Genomic DNA, 22,043 nt, shown 5'->3' on the forward strand with positions numbered 1-22,043 from the left:
CGAAGCCTGAGGGACCACGGCCGTGCTGGGGCCAGGGCTCTGTCTGAGCCAGTGACACTCTGAGCGTGGTCTCGGTGTCCCTGTGATGGTTAGGGCTGACCACTTCTGCTTCGTGCTCTTTGGTCCAGGAATCCTGAACACAGCCCTTCATCAGGAAGTCAGACAAAAGAGGAAGACCCTGTTCTGGAGAGTGTATTTCCTACAGTGTTTCAAACAGGCCTGTGGAGAAGTCTGGATTATATGCTGGAAGTATCCCTCTTTGAGGTAACAACCTGGAAAAATAAATAATGGTGACCTGTGCAAATTGGATTTATGGAGCTTTAACAGTGCTGACCCATGAATTTTGATAAATACATTTCTACTATTAATAAAGGTACTGAGCTGCTCAGCTATTGAGGGATGTCTAAAAGCTTTCTGGATGAGCAGCTGCAATGCACATTTTGCTGTATTGCTTTCCATAAATCCATAGCTGGGATCCTCCTGGCCATGTGCAAAAGTCTCTGGAGAGCACAGTGCTGGCACAGTCTGCTCCCCTACCTCTGTTTAATCCTAGTGCAAGGAGTAAAAAAGTGGCACTGACTGGAAAACTCTCTTTTTAAACTATCTTCAGCTAGATCTTCATTGAATTTTGTCTACCCAGCAGCTTGACTTGAAGTCACTGTGACAGGGGAAGGAAGAGCATAATAAAGAACTGTGCCCCAGGACTGGGGACCAAAACTCTGCTGTTAGAGTTGCACAGTTTTAGCTTTTGACAGAAAAGTCAGATGATGCTCCATCACTGCAGGAGACTGCTGAAAGGATATTTGATGTACTCTGTGGAACTTTGCTATGTGCATCTCTCAGTGTTATTCACAAATGGAAAAACAGAAGGTCAATCCTTTCAGTGTAGATAAAGAGGGTGACCTGGATAGGGAAATATGATCTAAAACAGAGGAGGCTGAACTTAAACTGGCTATTACAGCTCAGGAAAAAGATGCTGGAGTCCTCACTGATGGTTTGCCAAAACTGTAGCCTTGTGCAGCAGGGGGGGAAAAAAAAGCCAACAAACCACTGTGATGTCATCAGGAGGGGCTTGTGATTGCAAAATAAGAAAGAGAGTATCTCCTGCCTGTTGTGTAACAGCTTAGTGCACCCACATCTGTGCAGGTCTGACCTGTAATCATAGAATCCTATAATCATAGAATAATTTGGGATGGAAGGGACTTTTAAAGGTTGTCCAGTTCATCCCCCTGCCATGGGCAGGGTTGGCTTCCACTAGGTCAGGTTGCTCAGACCCCATCCAACCCTTGAAAGCCCTGAAAATTTCCAAGGATGAGGGATCCCAGCCTCTCTCCCAACCCATGCCAATGTTTAATCACCTCCATTGTGAAAAACCTCTTCCTATATCTAATCTAAATCAAACCTCTTAGTTTGAAACCATCACCCTTTGTCCTATCACAACAGGACATCTTAGGATGTAAGAATATTGTGGAATTACAGTCCTGAGCAGGGCAACTGAGATCAAGGGGATGGGGTAGCTGCAACATGAAGGGGTTCTGGGGAGGCTGGGATTTTTCTCTGGAGAAGAAGGAGCAAAATATGCCAGCCCTACAAAATCATAAAGACAATGTGGACCTGGTGCATGATGAGAGTTAAAGGCCAACGGTCTGGTAGATAGATTTAAAATGGATAAAAAGGACTTTATCTGGAGCAGGTGGGAGAATGAACTTCTGGAACTCACTGCCACAGGAGGTTGTGGAAACAAATAGAATCAGCAGGTTTATAAAAGGTAGAGCAAATTCATGAGCAGCAGGAGGTCAACAGACAGATGCTGAAGGCAACAGGCAGGAATGTAGCCTCTGGAACTGCTATTACTGCTTGTGTGGGAGCTGGAGAAACACAACCAAAGCTGTGCCCTCCCCAGATGGCATCTCCTGCTGCTGAAAAATACAGAAAAACAACACAGGGAGAGAGGAAGCACTGATGTCACCAGCAGAGCATTGCTTATCATCTCAGCTCCAAGCAAAATCAGATAATCAGATCTCCCAGGTGGTTGCTGTGTGCTAGGAAGACAGGGCAAGCAGCAGGAAGAAAGATTTTGCATTTCTATTCAATTTCCATCTTTGTAGTGAAAATCTAATCAATGCTCATTTTCTGTCTTCTACCACTTTTCCTTTTTCCACTGGCAAAACAGCCAGTGGAGGAGGTTGGAGAATCCCAAAAAGTTTGAATTAAAGTATATTTCAATCATTCCTTATTTTCAGACTGCTTGCCTGAAAAACAAATCCCCTTACCTCAAAAACTGATGTAAGCCACCTCCAAACATCCAACATCTCTGGGAAAAGAGGGAGGGGGACGGGGTCGCGGAAACGAGACCATCATGTCTCTTATCATTAGCAGGGTAAAAGGTAGAAATCAAGGAACTACAAATGAGTCAGCTTCAAGTGAAAAACAACAAACAGTGGGACTTTTAATCAAAGAAAGAGATGAGTAATAGTCATGGCCATTGCCAAGAATGAATCCTTTCAGATGAGTCTGTTTTCCTTCCGTGACAGATTCCAGTTCTTTTTTTACCATTATTATTTACTGTTCTGTCATCAATAACTTGTGTTGTAGTGGAGAATGTCCTTATTAAGTTCTCAGATGTTCCTAAGTTGGAGGGGCTGCAAGCACTGGCTTAAAATCCAAAAGGATCCAGACAAATCAGGAAGATCTTTTCAGCAGGGAAAATCTGACATTTAGGAAAGAGTGGTTGTTCAAACACACAGCAAAGAAGCAGAGCTATTGGCTGCACCACTGGGGTTACACTATTGCCATATTGAATTCCAATATGGAATGCATAAACAGGAACAGTTTGTAAAACACACCATGTTTTCCCTCCTCATTCCAGCAAGAGGACCTCTCAACTGGTCTCCTAAGATCAGCTTCCAGTGAGGAATTAATTCTCTATGTTCCCACTATTTGTTTGCTAGATCCCCCTTGCTACTGGGAAGATAGAAAATCCATGGGGAATTCCTGTTAAGCTCCCCTAGGATGCCTGACCTCCTCCAGAAGTACCTGTTTCTGTGTCCCTTTCCAGAACACACTCTCTAGGGACATGACCATCTAGCCAACATAATACGATTAGAATCCAACCTATCTGGACAATAAGAGACTGGTGAAAGTCCTGTGATCAGGTAAGTCATTACCATCAAGCTAATTTCCTGATGTCATTTAACTCCTCTTTCAATAAAAATGAGCTCTGAGATGCCACTTGCCTCGGTGACACCACAGAACAGAACACTGTTGAACCCTGGGTGCTTTGTCCATCAAGAATAAATGAGAGCTGAGAAAGGCCTGCAGGGAGTGGAAATATCAAAACAGGCATGACCTGGAGACATTAATCTTCTTTCTTCTGCTGAAGCTACCTGGTGTGATTTGGCTTCCTGAGTGCTACCCTGGCGTGGATCAGGGGGCTTTGTGTCCAAATTCACCTCTTCAGTGTCACCTGGGGCTGTTTCAGGCTGCTACTGCTGTGGCAAGGCAGAAGTTGCCTCCTACTCTCTCCTCAGCACCGGAGCTGCAGCAATGCCAGCTGCAAAACCAGCCTGGGCCAGCACTGGTGCAAATATTGGACCTGCTCTGCTCCAGAGCACAGCTGCTGTGGAGCTGGTGGGTCCCAAGGCAGCTGGGCAGGGATACCAGCTCAGGGAGTGCCAGGCTGTGGCCAGCATGTCTGTGCCGTGGGGCAGGCTGTGTCCTGGGGCACAGGAAGCCACGGCCACCAAGGGTTGCCCGGCGAACGGAGCCCCTGTGCTATGAGCCAGGCACGGGGCTTGGGGGCTGGAACTCTCAGCACGGCACACAGGCTGATGGGGAGGGGTCCCGCACCCCCTCCGAGCTGGCACCAGTGTCCCCAAAGCAATGGGGATGTGCCCTGCCTCTCCCAGCCCTCGCACCCTCTGCCTGGCCCCGATAAAGCACCATGGCTTGAGGTCCCCATCTTGTGGCAGCAGGGACAAACGGCTGGGACAGCACGAGCTCTGGCTCTCCAGCCAGGCAGAACCCTGCAAAGTGCTGCAGAGACAGAACACTGCCCACTGCCACCCGGTGTGTCCTGCCTGAGGTCACAGCACGGCTTGGGAGCAGTCAGGGGCTAAAGCAAGTTGGGAACAACTTTCACCCCTCACATACACGTTGTCCCCACTCTGCTCTTACACCTTGTGTCATGTACCCACCACGCTTGGGACTATGAGGGCCCTTAGTGGCTGAGTTTGGAGGAGTCCAAATCCATGCTGGATTTGATGCTGGCTCTTCCCAATGCCTTCCACACCAGTTCACACCTCCTTGCACACCTGTGTGCACCAAGTCCCCACCACATCCTGGCTCTCCATGAGATCCTCAGCAAGTTGTGCCTACAGCTCTGCCTGGGTGACATTCCTCACTGGAAGGGTGCAACCTACTCCTACACCTGCTCCATACAAAGGTAGATCAGACTGGCCAGTGATGCCCTGGTTGGCTCTCTCCTTCCTTCCTCACTGTGCCCAGGAACAGTGGCTGCATGGGATCATGATGCCTGTGGTGCTTTGCAGAAGAGACCCTGAAAGGCCTCCTTTTCTCTTTGGAGTTATTGGAGTTTCTCCTGTCTCTGTGCATTCACTGACAGCACCTGGAGGCCCATGAGACTGGGGAAGAGTCATCCTTGCCAGTGCCAAGGATCAAAGGAGCTTGTGGCCACCTTGACTGGCTTTGTGAGCCACTCTGGGGCTTCCTTGAACCTTCCCCCCTCACTAAGGGCCTCCCAAGCCTTACTCAGCACCTGGCAGGCTGTAGCCTCCTGGAACTATCTGTTGCCCAGTCTCCCACCACACCCACGGCTGGAGGAGAGCCCACACTTTCCTTTATCAGCCCCCCAGCACTGCCACCCTGCTGCAGGCTGCGATAAGGGCTGGGAGGGTACAGACACCAGCACAACTCCTGGACTCCTTTTCGTGCCCGGACACTGCCGGATCTGGGGCTGAGCCCCATCTGCTGCCCTTGCAGCTGCCCAGGACCCCTCCACAGTGACAGCCCAGTAATGGGCCATTAGGTGGGGACAGAAGTCTTACACCACTGCACAGCCCTGTGAGCTGGGTGTGCAAAGAAAGGTGTCCTGGCACAGGGAGGTCCTCAGGCTGTTCTCACTCTGCTACCAGGCAGAGGGTCACCAGGAGCACCTGTACTCCTGTGTCTCCTGCAAACATTTCCAGGAGGAGATGCCCCCTGACACTGTCCTGAACAAGGGTGTACAGGGCTGGTGGTGCAAGAGGGGATCCTAGCATGGAATTCTGGTGGAACAGCCTGGGGCTGCAGGGAGCCCCAGACCTTCCATGAGTGTCTCCCCTCCACTAGTGCCTAGAAATGCTGTTTGCTCCCAGAGCCCCACAGCTGCAGAGCAGTGTCTGCCTGCTGGACACCACCCCCAGATGCTGCCTCCTCTCAGTGACAGCAAAACCAGAGCCCATTTCCTCCATGCACCCACCTGGTGGGGAGACCTCCAGCTCAGACCCCCAGAGCACATCCCTCCCGCTCCCCTCCCGCAGGCAGCACACGGAGCAGGACACCAGAGCTGGAGCACAAATGCAAGAGATTTTATTTCAGAACATTTGACTGCTCGCTGTCGGAGGGCTGGCGGTGTGTTGGGTCCAGCTCTGGCCACGGTACACGTCTTAACGGTACTTGGCAGTCAGCACAGTGCCCACGGTGCACAGGAACTTGTCCAGGGAAGCGTGGACCTCTGGGGTCAGGAGAGCGGGGTTGTGGGTGGCCACCACCACCAGGAAGCACTGGCCCAGCAGCTGAAAGGCAAAACGATGTGGTGAGCAAGGGGATGAGGCAAGGGGACAGCCAAGGGGTGCAGGAGGGAAGCTGGGCTGGTCACCCCCTCCCAGACACTCACTTTGAAGTTGACAGGGTCCACGCGGAGCTTTTGGGCGTGGAGGTCGCTGAGCTTGGAGAGGGCACCAGCGATGTCATCGATGTGGTTGGCAGCTTCCACCAGTGCAGCCGCCACCTTCTTGCCGTGCGCCTTGACCTGAGCAGAGCCCTTTCCTAGGTCGAAGTGGGGGAAGTAGGTCTTGGTCTGGGGGTAGGTGGCGAACAACCTGGAGAACAGAGGGGTTCAAAGACAGGTGAGACACAGGGTGGCAAAGGACAGAGACAGCTGCTGATGGGGAGGAGAAGGGGCAGATGGCAGGGAGTCGGGGCTGGAGAGGAGAGCGATCACGCCGGGGACAGCCACAGTACCTCTCCAGGGTCTCGGCGCCATATTCTTCGGCCTGGCCGCCGATTTTGCTGAAAGCGGTCTTGACGTTGGTCTTGTCGGCGGCGGACAGCACCATGATGTCACCTCCCAGTCAGCAGTCCCAGCACGGGTGTCCCCACTGGCCGCCGCCGCCCTTATATGCGGTGCTGGGGCTCCGCCCGCCGCTCCCCGGCCCGGCCCGGGGGTGCTGGACCCCGGCCAGGCGGGACCGCCCGTCCCCCCCCCCGCCCCGCTCCGCTCCGCCCGGCACGGCACGGCACCGGCACCGGGGTTACGGTCAGGGCTTGTTCCAGAGCGGGTGGGTGCCCTCTGCCCCACGACACCATTAGGCTTAAGGTTTGGCTTGGGGTTAGGATGAAGTTTAGGTTTAGATGTAGTGTTTGGGCTGGCATGGGTTGTCGTTAGGGTCTGCACTGGCGGAGGGAGCCCTTGTGTGTCCCCTGGCATGGGGTGGGACACTGGCTGGGTGCTCCTGGCACATCCTGGATGGGTTCTGGCAGGTGTTGGGACAGGACCTTGGGGGATTCTGTGTCCCACACCTCCCCACAGCCCCGTGTGCACCTGCATGTACAGACTGACCACCCAACAGCCTGCACACACCCCGAGCTGCCCCAGGACACACACTGCCCCTACACGCACTGCCAGCTGACACCTGCACGTCTTTGCACACACACGTGTGTCCCTACACAGCCCTCTGCCATCCCACACAGTCCCTGTGCACAGCTGCCCCACTGCACTCCCTGCTCTTGTTCCTCAGGACACCCCACACCAGTGTACGCCACACCAGTGTACCCCACAGTGTGCTCCCTCTTCCCCTGCTCCCTGACCCACAGTCACATCTGTTTGCTGACAGAGCCCGGAGCTCCCCTGCCCCAGCCCCCTCTCCGGCACGGTCCTGGTGCTGCGGGGCACTGGGGGGACCCCGACTTCTGGGCAGGGAGGACACTAGGCAGAGCCACAGGATCAGCACTGGTCACTGAGGGACCACAGTGGTCCGTGGTGAGCCCTGTGTGCTCCAAATGAGGAGATGAAGATGAGGAATGTAACAAGGGTAGGGAAGAGGAGGGTGGTGAGGAAGACAAGGAGATGAGGGGGCTTGCAGAGCTCACAGAAGGCTCGGCAGGTGGCGCAGACCAGCAGTGACAGTTCACCCCCGTGTGTCCTCCGTGGCTGAAGTTCTTATCATTTGTGTTTGGGGCAGATTAGCTCGGTCTGGCACAACTTCAGAGTGGGGAGGGAGGGCCGGGGGGGCTGATTTTCTGGGAAGCAGCAGCAGGGCAGTGTCTGCTGCATGTGTGCGCATGGGGGGAGCTGCCAAGGCAGCAGAGCCCTTCAAAGTGTTGGCACAAAAACAAATGGGTGGAAATGCACATGAGCGTGCTGGGATGTGCTTGAGGATGGAGCATAAGCGCTGCGGGTTCACCTGCAGGAGCAGGGGCTGCCATGTCAGGGACTGCCAGGCCTGTCTGTGAGCAGGCAGGGTCCCTGCATTCCCTCACCTGCCCCCTGCCCACACCTGGACACCCAGGCACCTCTCATCTCCTCCCTCTGGTGTCACAGCACGGAGCAAACCCAGGGTTAGTTTAGTATCCAATAGCCTGCCACCTGTGATCACTGTTTTTTTAAAATTCAGGCTCCACAGTCCTGAAACCAGTGTCCCTATACTGGACTGCAGATTTGCCCTTCCCATTCCTATGCTGCCCAGGTTCCAGGGGAAACGCAGACACCTGGGGCAGGTGTGGAGGTTCTTCCCTGGCAGCTGACAGGAATTTGTGGCTCAGGAGCCCAAGTCACAGAACAGTCTTTATGCTTGATGGTCTGCAGTGGACTTTTTTCGCTCCATGAATTCTCAGATTGATTCTGGAATTCATGCAAGCACTTAGCTCCCGCAGCCCCCCTAACAAAGTCCAAAGAAGCCATCTTGATAGATGGAGACAGGCAGGATTTATCCCACGCTCCCATCACCCCCCAGGAATCCTTAAAGGGGTCACATTTGTCTTGGTGCAGCATTTATCCAGCTCCCTGGAGGGATGCAGCCACAGCTTAATTCCTTGGGTCCTGTTATCAGCTGCATCCCGTGCTGGGGAGGGCTGGAAGCAAGCAGGGCCCCGGGGGACACCCAGGGAGTCCAGGGCTGGTGCCGTCCTTCCCATACCACATCCATCACACCCACAGCCCCCCTCCTGCAGCAGGAGCACTGCCACACTCCAGCCCACCCCAGCCCCGGCCCCGGCACAAAGAGAGGCGTTGCTGCAGCAAAATAGTCTTTTTTTTTATTGATGGTACACAGGCAGGGCTGACAGCTCATCTGTACTTCTCAGCCAGCACGGCAGCCACAGCCGACAGGAACTTGTCGACGGCAGAGTGCACCTCGGGGGTGTACTCCTTGCCCAGGCGGGTAGCCAGTGTCACCTGCAAGCACTGCGACAGGAACTGCAAGGAAAAACCGGGCTTAGCACCGCCACTACAGCCTCCAAGTCCCCATCCCGGCTCCTGTCCCACATCCCCTGTCCCACACCCCCTGCCCCCCAACCCCTGCTCCCCACCCTGATCCCCCTCCCCCATCCCCTGGCTCCCATCCTGATCCCTGTCCTTCAGTCTCTGTTCCCCATCCCCATCCCCTGTTCACTGTCCCCCCATTCTGATCCCTGTCCCCTGCTCCCTGTCCCTCAGTCTCTGTTCCCCATTCCCTGTTCCCTGTGCCCCCATTCTGATCCCTGTCCTCCATTCCCTGTTCCTCAGTCTCTGTTCCCCATCCCCTCTTCTCTGTCCCCCCATTCTGATCCCTGTCCCCAAACTCCATCCCCATCCCCAGCCTGCCTTGAAGTTGACGGGGTCCACACGCAGGTTGTAGGCGTGCAGGTTGCTGAGCTCAGACAGAGCCTGGCTGAGGTTGTCCAGATTCTTGATGGCATTGCCCAGGGCAGCCACCACTTTCTTGCCATGGCCACGGATCTGGTCAGAGCCTTGTGACAGGTCGAAGTGAGGGAAGTAGGTCTTGGTTGTGGGGTAGGAGTGGAACGTCCTGCGGGAATGGGACAGTCAGTGGTGCTGACCCCATCCGGACCCACCACTGGCCCCTCCGTGGGGCTCCCACCCTCTCGTCCCTGTCTCCCGTGGGGTCCCCAGGTCTGTACCTGTACAGGGTCTCAGCTCCGATCTCCTCATCGGCGCCCCCCAACTTTGCCCAGGTCTGCTGGATCAGCTTCTTGTCCTCACCGGTGAGCACCATGGTGGCGGCTGGAAGAGTGGGCAGGGAGTGGTGACAGCAGCACCTGCAGGACGCCTCTTATAGCTGCTGGCACCTCCACCCAGCCTTATCTTATCACACAGAGGGGTGAGGGGATGGCCGGGCCCTGGGAGCGGCTGCAGCCCTGCCTGGGGGGCCCCCAGACGGCCCAGGGGGACCCTGCCCTAAGGAGGCCCTTGGGGGGGGGGATCCTGTCCTGCCCCACTGCACCGGACCAACACCAGAATGGGGCAGGGGGCAGCACCTTACCAGGCTGCCCCATGGACAGCAGCAGCCCTGGACATGTCCCATAGGTGCCTCAGCCTTGTCCACCCTGGCTGTATGTCCTCCAACCTTTTGTTGTGATTCATCATTCCCCGTGGATGGGCCAGAGTCCTCCTTGGCTCTGAGGGTGTTAAGGTAGGTCCCACAAGTGTTCTATGTCCCCTCCAGACTTTGGCACATCCAGCTCTGCTCCAAGAGCCCCATGGCATCTGAGTAGGAGCTATGGACAAGCCCTCCCAGAGAAACCCAGAGAAACAACCTCCACTTCGGGTTCATGGTCTGCCCTAAGTCCATCCTGCAATGCTTGTCAGTCCTGGACTCCTTTCCTTCTTCCCACCCCAACGTGTGCTCCTGCCTGTCCCCAGAAATGCTGGGAAATCCCACAGGGCACATGGTGGCTAGTCATACAATAAAATAATTTTGCAATAATGAAATTATTAGCATTGGAAAAGGTGTCTAGGATCGAGCTCAATCATTTCCCCAACACTGTCAAGGCCAACACTAAACCTGGTCTCCAGGAGCCACATCTACACATCTGCTAAATCCCTCCAGGGACAGGGATTCCACCACTGCCCTGGACAGCCTGAGCCAGTGCCTGACAGTACTTTCAGTGAAGAAATTCTTCCTAATAGCCAACCTAAGCCTCTCCTGGCGCAAGCTGAGGCTATTTCCTCTGACTCTCACATCCTTCTCTCAGCCTCTGCAGGAAGGAGTTGGTGCAAACATGGGGTAAGGGACATGCCAGATGCTGACCTAGCAAGTAAGTCATGGATATAAACCTCCGGGGTACCTGACATCCATGGATGCAGAATGCAAAAAGTTGTTGTGGTGACATGTTTAGCCATTTGGTGGCCTGAGAGCTTTCACATCACCTTTCTCCCCCTCGTCCAAACACAGTCCCCAAATACCATGAGTGAGATGAGGAATGACACTTGCAGTGCTGGCTCAGGCTGGCCATTAGAGCAGGCTGAAAGCTTTGCACCCACTGTTTCATTCCAGAAGTCTCTGAGACAGGAGCTGACATGGTGCTGTGCTTCAGGTTTTTGGCCAAACTGACCCTGGTAATATCTGGCTGATATTCCAGATTCTATTGAGCAACATTTGCACAGCATCAAGACTGTCTCTGCTTCTCACTCTGCCCACACCCAGGGGATAGATTTGGAGGTGCTGGGAGAGGACACAGCCAGGCAGATAGGCCCAACTTATCAAAGGATCAAAGGGGTATTTCATACTATATAACACTATACTCAACAATCAAAGGGAAAAAAAGGGGCTTGAGGGAGTTTTAGGGGCATTATCCATGGTTTTTGCTCATGAACTGGCTGAACATCAGCCTACCCATGGGATATGGTGAGTGATTGCCTTTGTATCCCCTGTTCTGTTTTCTTCCCTGTGCTTCCACTTAGTTTTCATTTACTAAACAATTATTTCTGTTTGTTTATTTGATCCTGACTCCCAATTTTTCTTGCTTTTATCTTCCTTTGCCCTTCACCTCATCCCATTGTGGGGGTGAGGCGAGTGGGCAGCTGGGGTGCAGTGGCTGCACAGTGGGGTTAACCCACAGAAGAAACACATGAGATACCACATCCATACCCCATGGAGAGAGGCACGAGAGGACAATGCCCTGCTTTGCAATGCAGGTTTGGTTCCCAGCAGGCTGGGATAAGTTTTGGATAGGTCAAGCAAAAAGCCTGGGTCCATTCAATGTTCTAGCAGGGTAAAAGTCTTTCCTGGTCAGCCTGGAAACAGACTGTGGTGGATATACCTTGGTGAGCAGTTGCAGTCACAGGGTTCCTGCCCTTTCTGAGCTTCTGCTCACTGCTGTGTTGCTCCCATTGAATGTTATGTTACTCCCAGTGAATTAGCACATGAATTAGTATGAGTTTATTAGTATATGAATATATGACATTCATTTATATATGAATATATAAAGTTTAATATTTCCCCCTCCGTATTGTGTAGACATTTCAGAACACCCCTGCCTGAACAGTCAGGTGTGGGTAGAGCACATCAAGATGAAAACACAGAGACCATAGCTCACATTTGAATTATTTATTGGGTTTTGCAGGTGACTGAGCCCCTGCAGGAGGATTTAAAGAGCTGCCCAGGAAGGGGTGATACCCCAGAATTTGGCAGCAGGGCGGGGCTGTGGATGGGTCTCCCCCACCCTCTGTTGTGGTAATTTATCTGTACTTCTCCGTCAGAACAGAGGAAACACTGGACAGGAACTTGTCCCACGCAGCATGAACTTCTGGGGTGAAGTCATTGGGATAGTGGGCAGCCACGGAGCACAGGATACAGTGGGAAAGCAGCTGTAAGGGAAAGCAGCATGAAATCCATCACAAGGAGTACCAGGTATCAGTGTAGGGGTCTGCAATGGACCTTGGACCCAGTGTGCTTAGGCATGACAACTACGTGTCCCAGCCAGGCAGCGCTGCTCCCTGAGCTGGGGGTGAAGAAGCCGTTGTGTTTTGTATAGGGCAAAAGGCAATTTTTGTTGTGCTTGATCCCACTCCCTCTTCCATGTGCCCCTTCCTTCCTCAAGTGCAACAAAGTGGGACTGTTTATAATTGATTAAAACTTTGTTCAAGACAGGTGATGTAGCTTGATGTGTGAGGCAGATTCATGATTTACAGCACAAGCAGAAGAGATTTGAGTCTAACACAAACCACAGGAGCCCCCCAAGTAGTTCTTTGCCTGCACTGGACCTGAACTTCCATTAAAAAGACCCAATCTCAGGTTAAAAATCATATGAGAAACAGGGATCAAGCTGCCATTAGCCCACATGACTTGTGGTCTTTAATTTTGTAATGGCAGTTTCCACCCCTGGAAGTCTCTGTGCTTGCTCACCTTGAAGTTCACGGGGTCCACCCTGAGGATGTAAGCATGCAGCTCGCTGAGCTTGGCCAGAGCCCGTCGGATGTCATCAATGTGCTTCACGGCTTCCCCAATGGCACTCATGACCTTGGAGCCATGGCCACGGAGCTGAGCTGAGCCTTGGCTCAGATCGAAGTGAGGGAAGTAGGTTTTTGTCTGGGGGTAGCTGAAGAAAAGCCTGGAGGAGAACACGAGGAAGAAGGTCAGCTTTAGAAATGGTATGAAGTGGTAAAAGGTCAGAACAAGTGCAGTGTAAACCTTTTGCAGAACATGCAGGTTAGACAGCAGGCTTATCTGTACGTACTAGAGAAGAACTAAGTGTTAAAAATTATTTAAAACTCCATGTAGTTTTGGGTTTGATTTTGTTTGGTTTTGTTTGTAATAAATAAAAGCCCCAATTTGTCACTAAATTTCCTGTATTACGTTATAACCAAGTATCCAGGACCTTTGAAATAAAATTAACAAACCAGAATTGGTATGAATGGTACTCAGAATCCTGAAAGGAGGATCACAAACTTTATACTAAGCTGTAAAGAGCATTTAAATCACTTTGAATAACATAAGAATTTCTGATAATTTCCAGACCCTTTTATGCCAGCTTTCTTAATTGGTATGGACTTTTAATTATTGTGCCATGCTTCATGCAGGGGGTCTAGCTGTCTTGTTTCCTAACAGTTTGTTACTTACCAGCTAGAGCAATGAAACCTGAGCATCCAGTGAATTTAGTGGACAGTTATTCTCTTAATACTCTTATATACTCTTTCTCTTTTAAAACTGTAAGAGAAAGTGCATCTCTTGTACAGTAAACCCCTTCAAGTTTATCCCCTAACAGTGTTTAGGACACTGAGTATGGATGACTTTGAATTCCTCACCAGTGCTTCTGGCTGTGAATTCTTCTGTATGGTGATAGGGAGAAGAAAAAAACCCATTAAATGGTTAAAAGAAATCATGGTTTACTGCTAGATTGTGAAGCATTTAGTAGCACAGATATAAGTCCTGAAGATTACATATCAAACAGCACAACTCTTCAAGTCTCCCTGGTCCAAGCCTGCTCTCACTCACCCAAGTTCTACATGAGATGCATCCCAATAGCAAAGCCCCCTTTGGAGGCCTGCTGGGGCCTTACCTCTCCAGCGATTCTGCCCCAATGGCATCAGCTTGGGTGGCCACCTTGGCCCAGATGGTGACCACGGCGGCTTTCTCAGCTTGGGTCAGCGTCATTGTGCAGGAAGTGCTGGCTCTGTCCCCTCGCAGCGACCGCTCAGAGCAGGTTTGGACTCAGCACCATGGCAGCCCTGGTTATAAAGGGGAAGGGGGGAGCAGGCCTTGGTGCCTGTCCACACTCATTGGTCACTCCAGAGGCCCCCCCATGGACTGAGGGACGCTTATCTCCCGAGAAGCAATGGCTACTTTGGCAAGGGTCAGCACAATGCCCTCCTTGCCTGCTGGCCTTATCAGCCTCTTGCTTCTTTAACTAATGGCTGTGTGGTCCAAAGAAATTGTCTGGACACGTATTGATATATGAACAGAGAGACAATGCTGCAAAATTCCACCGATGAAGTGTCTTCAAGCTGAGGAGCATGTGGACTCCGGCATACTAAGGATCTGGAGAAGAATCTGCATTTCCTCCCTTGGTTCACAGATGTGAACTCAAGACTGGGCCTTTCTGATCCAGCCACTTCCAGTATATGTGTCTACACCATGTGCAGTATTTCACAAAAAATGCTTTGTAGGCTGGGAGATCTGTAGTATAGTTCAGAGGAGAAATGAAATTCTGATTTTTTAAAGGTGCAGATTTTGATTTTTGCCTTGGGACTTCACTTTGCCAGCCTCTTGGAAAGAATTAGGGACTCACTTTAAAATTGCTGCCTGTAACACCACTGGTAGTAAGGATTACTTTGGATACAGGAATAGAGAATTTGTGAAATTGAGTATGGTACTAGAAAGTTGTGAGGGTGTATGAGAAAGTCAGTCAGATTTCTTTTTTATAATCCTTAGACTGCACACCTTTGAATTCTAACTGTGTGATCTTACTGTTAATTGTCCTCTGCACTTTAAAATAGCCCTCAGCACTCCCGTTAGTGCTGGCTGTGTTGTGCTATGTGCTGGCCATGCACAGGAGCTCCTGGTCCCACAACATGTCTGGTACCATCAGGGCACGGGCCCTGGATGAGTGAAGGACCAAACAAGCAAAACAAAGACTAGCACAGGTCTGTAATCACAGATAAGTGGGCAAAGTGTCAAAGAAATACCCTACTGGAGATGGTTGCTGCAGAACCTCTGGGAGTAAATATCCTGCCAGCACATAAAGCAGAGGTAAATCTCTTTGGCATGCTGATAAACTACAGCAGCCTCAGACATCACCACTGGGAGCTGGCAGCTGTGCACAGAGCACTGCCTGGTACAGTCAGAGGGGTCAGATAGTGCTCTCTGCCCAAGGAGCCCTGCACACTTGTGTGGAGAAGGTTGATGTGTCTCAGCCAGAGATGTGTCTGCATTTGACAGCAGCACTACCCACTGCCACAGAGGGTGTTCCCCAGCTCTGGCCATCCTGCTAAAGGGAAAGCCCTTCTAGGGATCTAATGATCCTTGGGTCATGCATGGACTGGGGCATGTCCAGCCTATGGATACCTGTACCAAAGCTCAGGTGTCACACAGGAGCATGCATCCCTCAGGGGCCACAGGGAGCTGTGCTGTGCTGCTGGAAAGGTGCTGGGTTTGAGGTGGCAGAATTAGAATAAACATTGGGATTTCCCAAAAAAAGGGCACAAAGCACTTGGGGACTCTGAGTCTTCAAGCCTGGCTGGGTTTGGGGCTCTTGAATTATCATCCCCTCTGTGGAGGCCAACAACTCCTCTGTGATTTAATTTCAGATTGTGTTCAGTGCCACAGCTCCTCCTGACCATGGACTAGGTAATTCACTCACTTTAAGAAGGAATATAAAAGCGGTCTCATCTGATACCTGAGAAGGACAATTGCTTTACCATAGGGAATATTATCAGAGGGCTCTTTGTGTACCTTCCCTTGATAGTGCCATACACATCCCCTGAAAATCTAGAGCTCACTCTGGCTACAGAGATGCAGAGCAGTGCAGTTTCCAGTCCAAAGTGCCACTGACAGCATAGGCAGAGCCAGGTCACAGACAAGGTGGTATTCAGTTTATACAGCTTAAATGGATGGTAGTGTCAAGAGTATTCACCATCCCTTGCTACACACATTTCCAAAACTTGCAGTTTTCCCATTGAAAATTTACTTTGAAAAGATAGATGCTGTTGTGAAATATCCATTTACATAATGTTTTTGTCTCCTCCCTAAAGCGCTGCCTCTTACCAGACGTGTTACATGGCAGTGCTCCAAGCTCTCCTCAGTGAGAGTGCTTTTAATCAGGGGTTGGTCAACCAAGCTGTGACCCAGATAAACACAGGGATAAGGCACATACCATCAAGACTCCTTCCTATTCTGTGTAACCCGGGCATTATTCCTTTGTGACTGCAGGATTAAGGTTTGTGTGTACAGAATGATGTCTGCACAGGAGGATCGCTGAAATCATTATGGAATTTGAATCCCTTTTCTGAGAGTTCTTCCTGCACTATCAAAAAAGGCAGAGCAGCCAAAGGGTGATAGTGGTTTGCTAGAAGGAGTTCATTGCTCACTCAGGATCAGGGCTGTGCTGGGGATTGTTGTGGGAACTCCTCAGGAGCAAACCTGGTGGGAGAAGTCTGATCCTCAACACAACGCGACATGGCAAATGACTGTCTCTGGCTTTGCAGCAACCTCTCAGCAAAATTCCTCATTCCAGTGCTCCAGCTACCCACAGGGGAGTGAGACAAGGGGGTCCTGGCCTCAGGAATGCAAAGAGCTGGACATGATCATTGCTGTTCCTTTGTCACAGGGCCAGTAGTGAAGACATGTCCTCTGTGGAACCCCACCAAACCTGCCTTCCTCTCTTTCTGCTGCTTCTCACAATGATCCACAGCTCCACTGCAGAATGTCCGCTCTTGGGCAGGTCATGCAGCTTTGTCAGAAAACCACCAGAGGAGATTTTTTTTTTAATTAGGTAATGTAGGTCTTTAAAATCCAAGATCTGTTCCAAAAGCCGGCCATCAGAATTTCTCATTTTAAGCAGCAGAAGCAAGCATCAGACCTAAGCTAATTATTAAAGTGGGATTCTAATTTCCTACAGCCCTGATTGTAAATCTGATTGAATGGCATCACTGTGAGATCAGGGATAACTTTCCCCAAGGACCTGTCTTATCCACAGGAATTGCCTTCTTCTCAAGAGGAATGCTGTGGATAAGAGGACACGCACATCTGCTCTAACTCTGAAATATTTGAGGCATATTAAATTTTGAAAGTCTGAAAAGTGGAGTCTAAATCCTGGCTTTACTCTTTAATTTCCTACCAGGGCTTGAAGAACTTGCAATTATTGATTTAAATGACAAGGCTAACTACAACTAAGTGCCCAAGAGCTGGGAATGACAGACCCATAATTTATTATTTAAGAAAGTAAAATTATATTTTGAAACAGACACACCAAAATTTTAACGTGACAGCCCAATGCTGGTGTACAAGGAGTGCTCTGCTGTGATAACATGATTGGTCTTTAATCGCCCCAGGACAACTCTCTCCTCTCAGCATCGCCTTCTCTCACTCACTAGTTATCGCTGGTCTTGTGCAGAATGGCCCTGCAGATTACACCCTGCTGGGGCTGTTCATCTCCCTCTTCAGCCACCCACCTCTGTCCCGTGTCCCTGGGGGGACTGCAGAGCAAAACCCAGAGTGGGGACATCTGAGTGTCCAAGCATCTAAGTAATGGAATGAAATACAGAAGAATATGCATAAAACCCCAGGGCATCCTCAGATATAATTGCTGATAACTTCTGATCTCAGTTAAAAAAAAAAAAAAAAAATCAAGGCACCAAGACTGCTGCCAGGGGAGTAATGTCACCCTTCCTCATCCTGAGGCAAGAGTAAAAGCGCAGGAGCCATAAGGCCATAAGGCAAGGTGTATCAGAGCTGTGAAGTGAACATGAGCTACAAGCTCAAGCCAGTATTTCCATAAGCATGGGGAGCCCACAGGTCTGACTTCCACAGCTGCCACCCTGCAGGCACCCTGGTATAATGGAATTGTTAAATTGGAAAAACCCTCTGCAATCATTGAGTCCAAACATTAGACCAGCACTGTCAAGCCGAGCACTGTCAAGCCCAGCACTAAAACATGTCCCAAAGTGCTACATCAACATGTTTTTTGAATATTTCCATGGACTGTGATTCCACCACTGCCCCATTGCCTGTCCACTCTTCCATGAGGATGACAACCCAAGGGGTCTGGGCGTGGGGGAGATGATGAGCTCTCGCTGCTCTTTGCTACCTGCTCTCAGGAAAGCTCTGCAGTTAACGACTGGAGTGGCTGAAAGCCCACAGACAACCCAAAGTGGCCACCTAACCGCATTGGGTGGTCCAGGATCGGCAGTCACTGGGGAGGGATCCAGGGCTGGGGCCGCCGTGCGCTGTCTGGGTACGGGGCTGAACTGGGGGTGCTGGGCCATGCTGGGGGCACTGGGCTGAGCCGGAAGGTGCTGCTTGCAGACATGTGAAGCACTGGAATAAACTGGGAGTGTGTGGAACAGGGAATGCTGTCCATGGGACACGGGGATGATTGAGATAAAGTAAGCGTCAGGTGCTGGTCAGAACTGAGGGCATTGGGGGGTACTAGGCACAGGGCTGTGTGTGAGGTGCTGGTCAGAACTGGGGGCATTGGGCTGCACTGGGCACAGGGCCCGGACACAGGCCCCGGACACAGGCCCTGTGCAGAAGCGGCAGCCCCGGGCACAGGCCCTGGGCACAGGCACCAGCCGCGCTGCCCTGGTCGCGCTGTCCCCGCCGGTGCCGGTAGCGGGCCCGCGCCGTGTGCCGGCGGAAGCGGAAGGCGCCGCGGCCGGGCCCTTCCTGCGGGAAGCCCGAGCCGAGCCGGCATGGGCGAGAGCACCAGCCCCATCAGCGTGATCCTGGTGAGCTCGGGCAGCCGCGGCAACAAGCTGCTGTTCCGCTTCCCGTTCCAGCGCGGCGCCGAGCACCCCGCCGCGCAGGACAGTAAGTGCCGCGCCGGGAGCTGCGGCGGCCCCGCGCCCCTCCGCCGAGGCCTGGCATCCTCCCGTGGGAGGGGCCGGTACCCCACACAGACCCCCCTCACGTCCTTCACACTGGCCATGGGGGCCTGGCACCCCTCACACTGTCTGTGGGTACCCGGCACCCCGTAACCCTCACACTGTCCGTGTGTATCCGGCACTCTGCACCCCTCACACTGTCCGTGTGTATCCAGCACCCCTCACACTGTCTGTGTGTATCCAGCACCCCTCACACTTGTCTCTGGGTACTTGGCAGCCCTCACTCACGCTGGCCATGAGAACCTGGCACCCCTGACAACTCCCCATGGACTGTGCACCTCCCAGCCCTTGCCCTGCATGTGCCCTCACTCCCCCCAGGTGCCCTGGGAGCTCTCCCATCCATCCCACGTCCATGGAACCAGTCAGTGCCAGATGTCATTATCCATTATTATGGTGCCTTACTGCTGGCTCCGGGGCAGGTGAATCCCCTGGGGTTTGGGAGCTGCAGGGGAGGAGGAGGCAGGATGAGAAGGAAGGCACTGATTTGGAAGAAGGGATTCAGTAAACACTATAAACTTTAAGCAATAATGGATAGAAATTACAAAACTTCAGTGTCATGAATAGTGTGCTGAGGGAAGTTTATTTTCTCTTGGAACAGGACCATGGGACTATTCAGGTTGCACCCCTTACTTTGAGGCAGGTGATTTGAGACAGTGTTTGTGTCTGGGCTGGGACCAGTATCAGTGTGGAGCCTAAAGGTGGTGCAGGGTGATGACCTGTGTGATTTGGGCTGTGTGTCAGGAGAAGCTGGATTCCCTGCTTAGGTTGTGAGTCAGTTTGTGAGGAGAGAATAATCTCTAATTCCCTCTCCATTTTTATAGGTAAAATCTGAAAGGTTTTTTTTTTTCTTTCTTCCCTGTTTCCCTGCCACTGCCCTCCTGCTTTTTGTTGGTAAAGGATTTCCCTTCCTCTGACTGAGAAAGCATTATAATTGTCTCAAAACCTGAGCAATAAGGAGGGAAATTGCATTGGTCAGAATTTTGCTTTTCACTCTTGAACTGCAAACTGTTAGCCGTGTGAGTTTCTGTGAATGTTTCACTTTCTGCCTTTCATCCCCTGAAGGATAAAAATTTTCTCCTATTTTTTTATGTTCTTTTGAGTGAGAATAGAAAAACATACAAACACACATTAAGCACATTGCTCCTGGGTAAATTTACCTTTATTCTTTGCTTCAGACAAACCAAGGAGTCGATATGCTGTGAATGGCTCTGGTGACACCACAGAAGATCAAGATGGGGACTCCAGGTAGGAGGGAAAACATTTCTTCTGGTCTAAGAGGTTGAAATGGAGGAGAGGCAGCCTCCTGCTCTTTTGCCTCCTAGCTCCTAGGCACATTTTCTTGGACTGTATAGAAGACAACCTGGCAAAAAAATGCTTTGATATCAAGTTATGAACAACTTAGTGCTTAGTAAAGAGAACTGTCTCACGAATGCTGCTGAATCTGTTTTCTGGGCAAGGTGTAGGTCCTTGTCCACAGCTATTCTGTGCTCGTTGGAAAGGCAATATTACCCTTTCAAAACTAGGAGTATTAATCCCTTGGCAAAATGCCACTTTTCTTTACCTGCCTACTTTTAACTGGATATATTTTTCAGTTGCCTCAACTTCTTCCTTAGCTCATGTAATGGTCATACAGAATTGCTGTGCACTAATGAATAACTAATTTTGTTTCTCCAGACAGAGCTGCTGTTGGGTCAGTGGACTGACACAGTGGCTCAAAAGGAAACTGAGACTTGAAGAGAGTTTTTAAAGTACAGGAAATCAGAGGGTAACAAACGCACTGAAAATAGGCAGTGTGGTGTTCAGTATGTGTGGATGGACACTCCAATTAGTTTTTATTGAGCATTTGAAATCTGCTGCATAGTTCTAAATTTATCACTACTAGATATGAGATAAATCTGGGAGAGAAAAAGGTTTATTTTGTCTGCAAGTTCACTTGCAGATCTTTTTTGTGATACATATTTTGGTCTCCAATATTAATAATAAAAGGCAGTTGCTGCTCTTCTCTTTTATAAGAGTACTAATCATCACTTCCCCCCCTCCTTCAAAAAATGTAAGGTGGTTGTTAACTTTATAGAATGGTTTAGCTGAATTTAAAATCACCCATGTGATTGTAAACATCATCAGTTAATTTGGTTTTCCAGGACTGGGATATTACAAAAACACATTTTGCTTGAGGTCATTTGTATCTCCTGTCTCTTCTGATGCCCTTGAAACCTTCAAATATGACCTTTGGTTGTGTGTCCAGTGAGTGCAGTATAGACAGGGCAGAGCTCCAGGAGGAGCAAACCATTTGTATGTTTGGGAACTGGTGACTGGATTTTCAGACTGGGCTATGGATGTTTGGGAAGTGGTGACTGGATATTCAGACTGGGCTGTGGATGTTTGGGAACTGGTGACTGGATTTTCACACTGGGCTATGGATGTTTGGGAACTGTGACTGGATATTCAGACTTGGCTGTGGGTGGTTGGGAACTGTGACTGGATTTTCAGACTGGGCTCTGGATGTTTGGGAACTGTGACTGGATTTTCAGACTGGGCTATGGATGTTTGAGAAGTGGTGACTGGATTTTCAGACTGGGCTCTGGATGTTTGGGAACTGTGACTGGATTTTCACACTGGGCTGTGGGTAGCAGGATGGCTCAGTGCACACATTTGCTGGTTATCCCAGGGGTTTTGTTGGTGGCTGTTCAAACCCCTGGCTCTAGAATTTCCCTAGATAGATTGAGGTGGTGTTGGAATGATACCAGCTTCTGTCTGACACTGATTCTTGTTGCTTTTGCTGTTTTGGCAGGTTGGACAAAGCACTTAAGGTGTGGCTGTGTTTATTGTATATTGCCTATGCTGCTGAATTAGTGTGAGATAATATGTGTTACTGCAGTGATGTAGGAAAAGCTTTTATCATTTCTAATGATGGTCAGGTGAAAAAACTGCTGGTATTTTCCTGAAACAGATTTTTATATTGAATGTACTAGCATGTAACCTACACTGAACAAATATTTAGATTGTTTCATTGTAGTGATATCCAGAACACTGGACATGAAAAGTTCATTCTTAATCTCCTAGTTAGGTATTTGTTACTAATAAAAGGTTTTTTTCAGATCTGTCTATATCTCCCATGCATGTGAAAGGGAAATAGAAGAGCAGCAGCATTTCTGTTGCTCTGAAAGTTTATTTCTTCTAGATGCTGGATATTGGAGTCCAGCACACTGCGGGTGCTGCTTAC

At 50.6% G+C, this 22,043-nt stretch overlaps 4 protein-coding genes across 7 annotated transcripts in view; 1 reads left to right on the plus strand and 3 right to left on the minus strand.

The window, feature by feature from the left end:
* Positions 1-5,567: 5,567 nt before the first annotated feature.
* Positions 5,568-6,387, minus strand: LOC117003713 (hemoglobin subunit alpha-A). Its single transcript, XM_033073807.2, has 3 exons — positions 6,244-6,387; positions 5,897-6,101; positions 5,568-5,795 (listed from the first exon to the last, which is right to left on the minus strand). The coding sequence occupies exons 1-3, from the start codon at positions 6,336-6,338 to the stop codon at positions 5,667-5,669; spliced, it is 429 nt and encodes a 142-aa protein (XP_032929698.1). The 5' UTR covers positions 6,339-6,387; the 3' UTR covers positions 5,568-5,666.
* Positions 6,388-8,513: 2,126 nt separating this feature from the next.
* On the minus strand, positions 8,514-9,540 carry LOC117003714 (hemoglobin subunit alpha-D). The gene is made up of 3 exons (XM_033073808.2): positions 9,400-9,540; positions 9,083-9,287; positions 8,514-8,695 (listed from the first exon to the last, which is right to left on the minus strand). The coding sequence occupies exons 1-3, from the start codon at positions 9,492-9,494 to the stop codon at positions 8,567-8,569; spliced, it is 429 nt and encodes a 142-aa protein (XP_032929699.1). The 5' UTR covers positions 9,495-9,540; the 3' UTR covers positions 8,514-8,566.
* Positions 9,541-11,886: 2,346 nt separating this feature from the next.
* LOC117004104 (hemoglobin subunit pi) lies at positions 11,887-13,905 on the minus strand. The gene is made up of 3 exons (XM_033074599.1): positions 13,780-13,905; positions 12,627-12,831; positions 11,887-12,088 (listed from the first exon to the last, which is right to left on the minus strand). Exons 1-3 carry the CDS (start codon positions 13,872-13,874, stop codon positions 11,960-11,962), a joined length of 429 nt encoding a protein of 142 aa, XP_032930490.1. The 5' UTR covers positions 13,875-13,905; the 3' UTR covers positions 11,887-11,959.
* A 4,676-nt stretch (positions 13,906-18,581) lies between these two features.
* Positions 18,582-22,043, plus strand: part of NPRL3 (NPR3 like, GATOR1 complex subunit) — a 41,642-nt gene continuing 38,180 nt past the window's right edge. For 2 of the 4 annotated variants that reach the window (XM_033073717.2, XM_033073718.2), the window contains exons 1-2: positions 18,582-18,746; positions 19,996-20,065. In XM_033073717.2, the coding sequence (XP_032929608.1) occupies positions 18,629-18,746; positions 19,996-20,065 (188 nt within the window). In that variant the 5' untranslated portion in view covers positions 18,582-18,628. The remainder of the gene's footprint in view (positions 18,747-19,995; positions 20,066-22,043) is intronic. The other 2 variants (XM_033073721.2, XM_033073719.2) reach the window with 1 other exon arrangement.

Source organism: Catharus ustulatus, chromosome 16 (assembly GCF_009819885.2).
Source record: "Catharus ustulatus isolate bCatUst1 chromosome 16, bCatUst1.pri.v2, whole genome shotgun sequence".
In the NCBI taxonomy this organism is placed as follows: domain Eukaryota; kingdom Metazoa; phylum Chordata; class Aves; order Passeriformes; family Turdidae; genus Catharus; species Catharus ustulatus.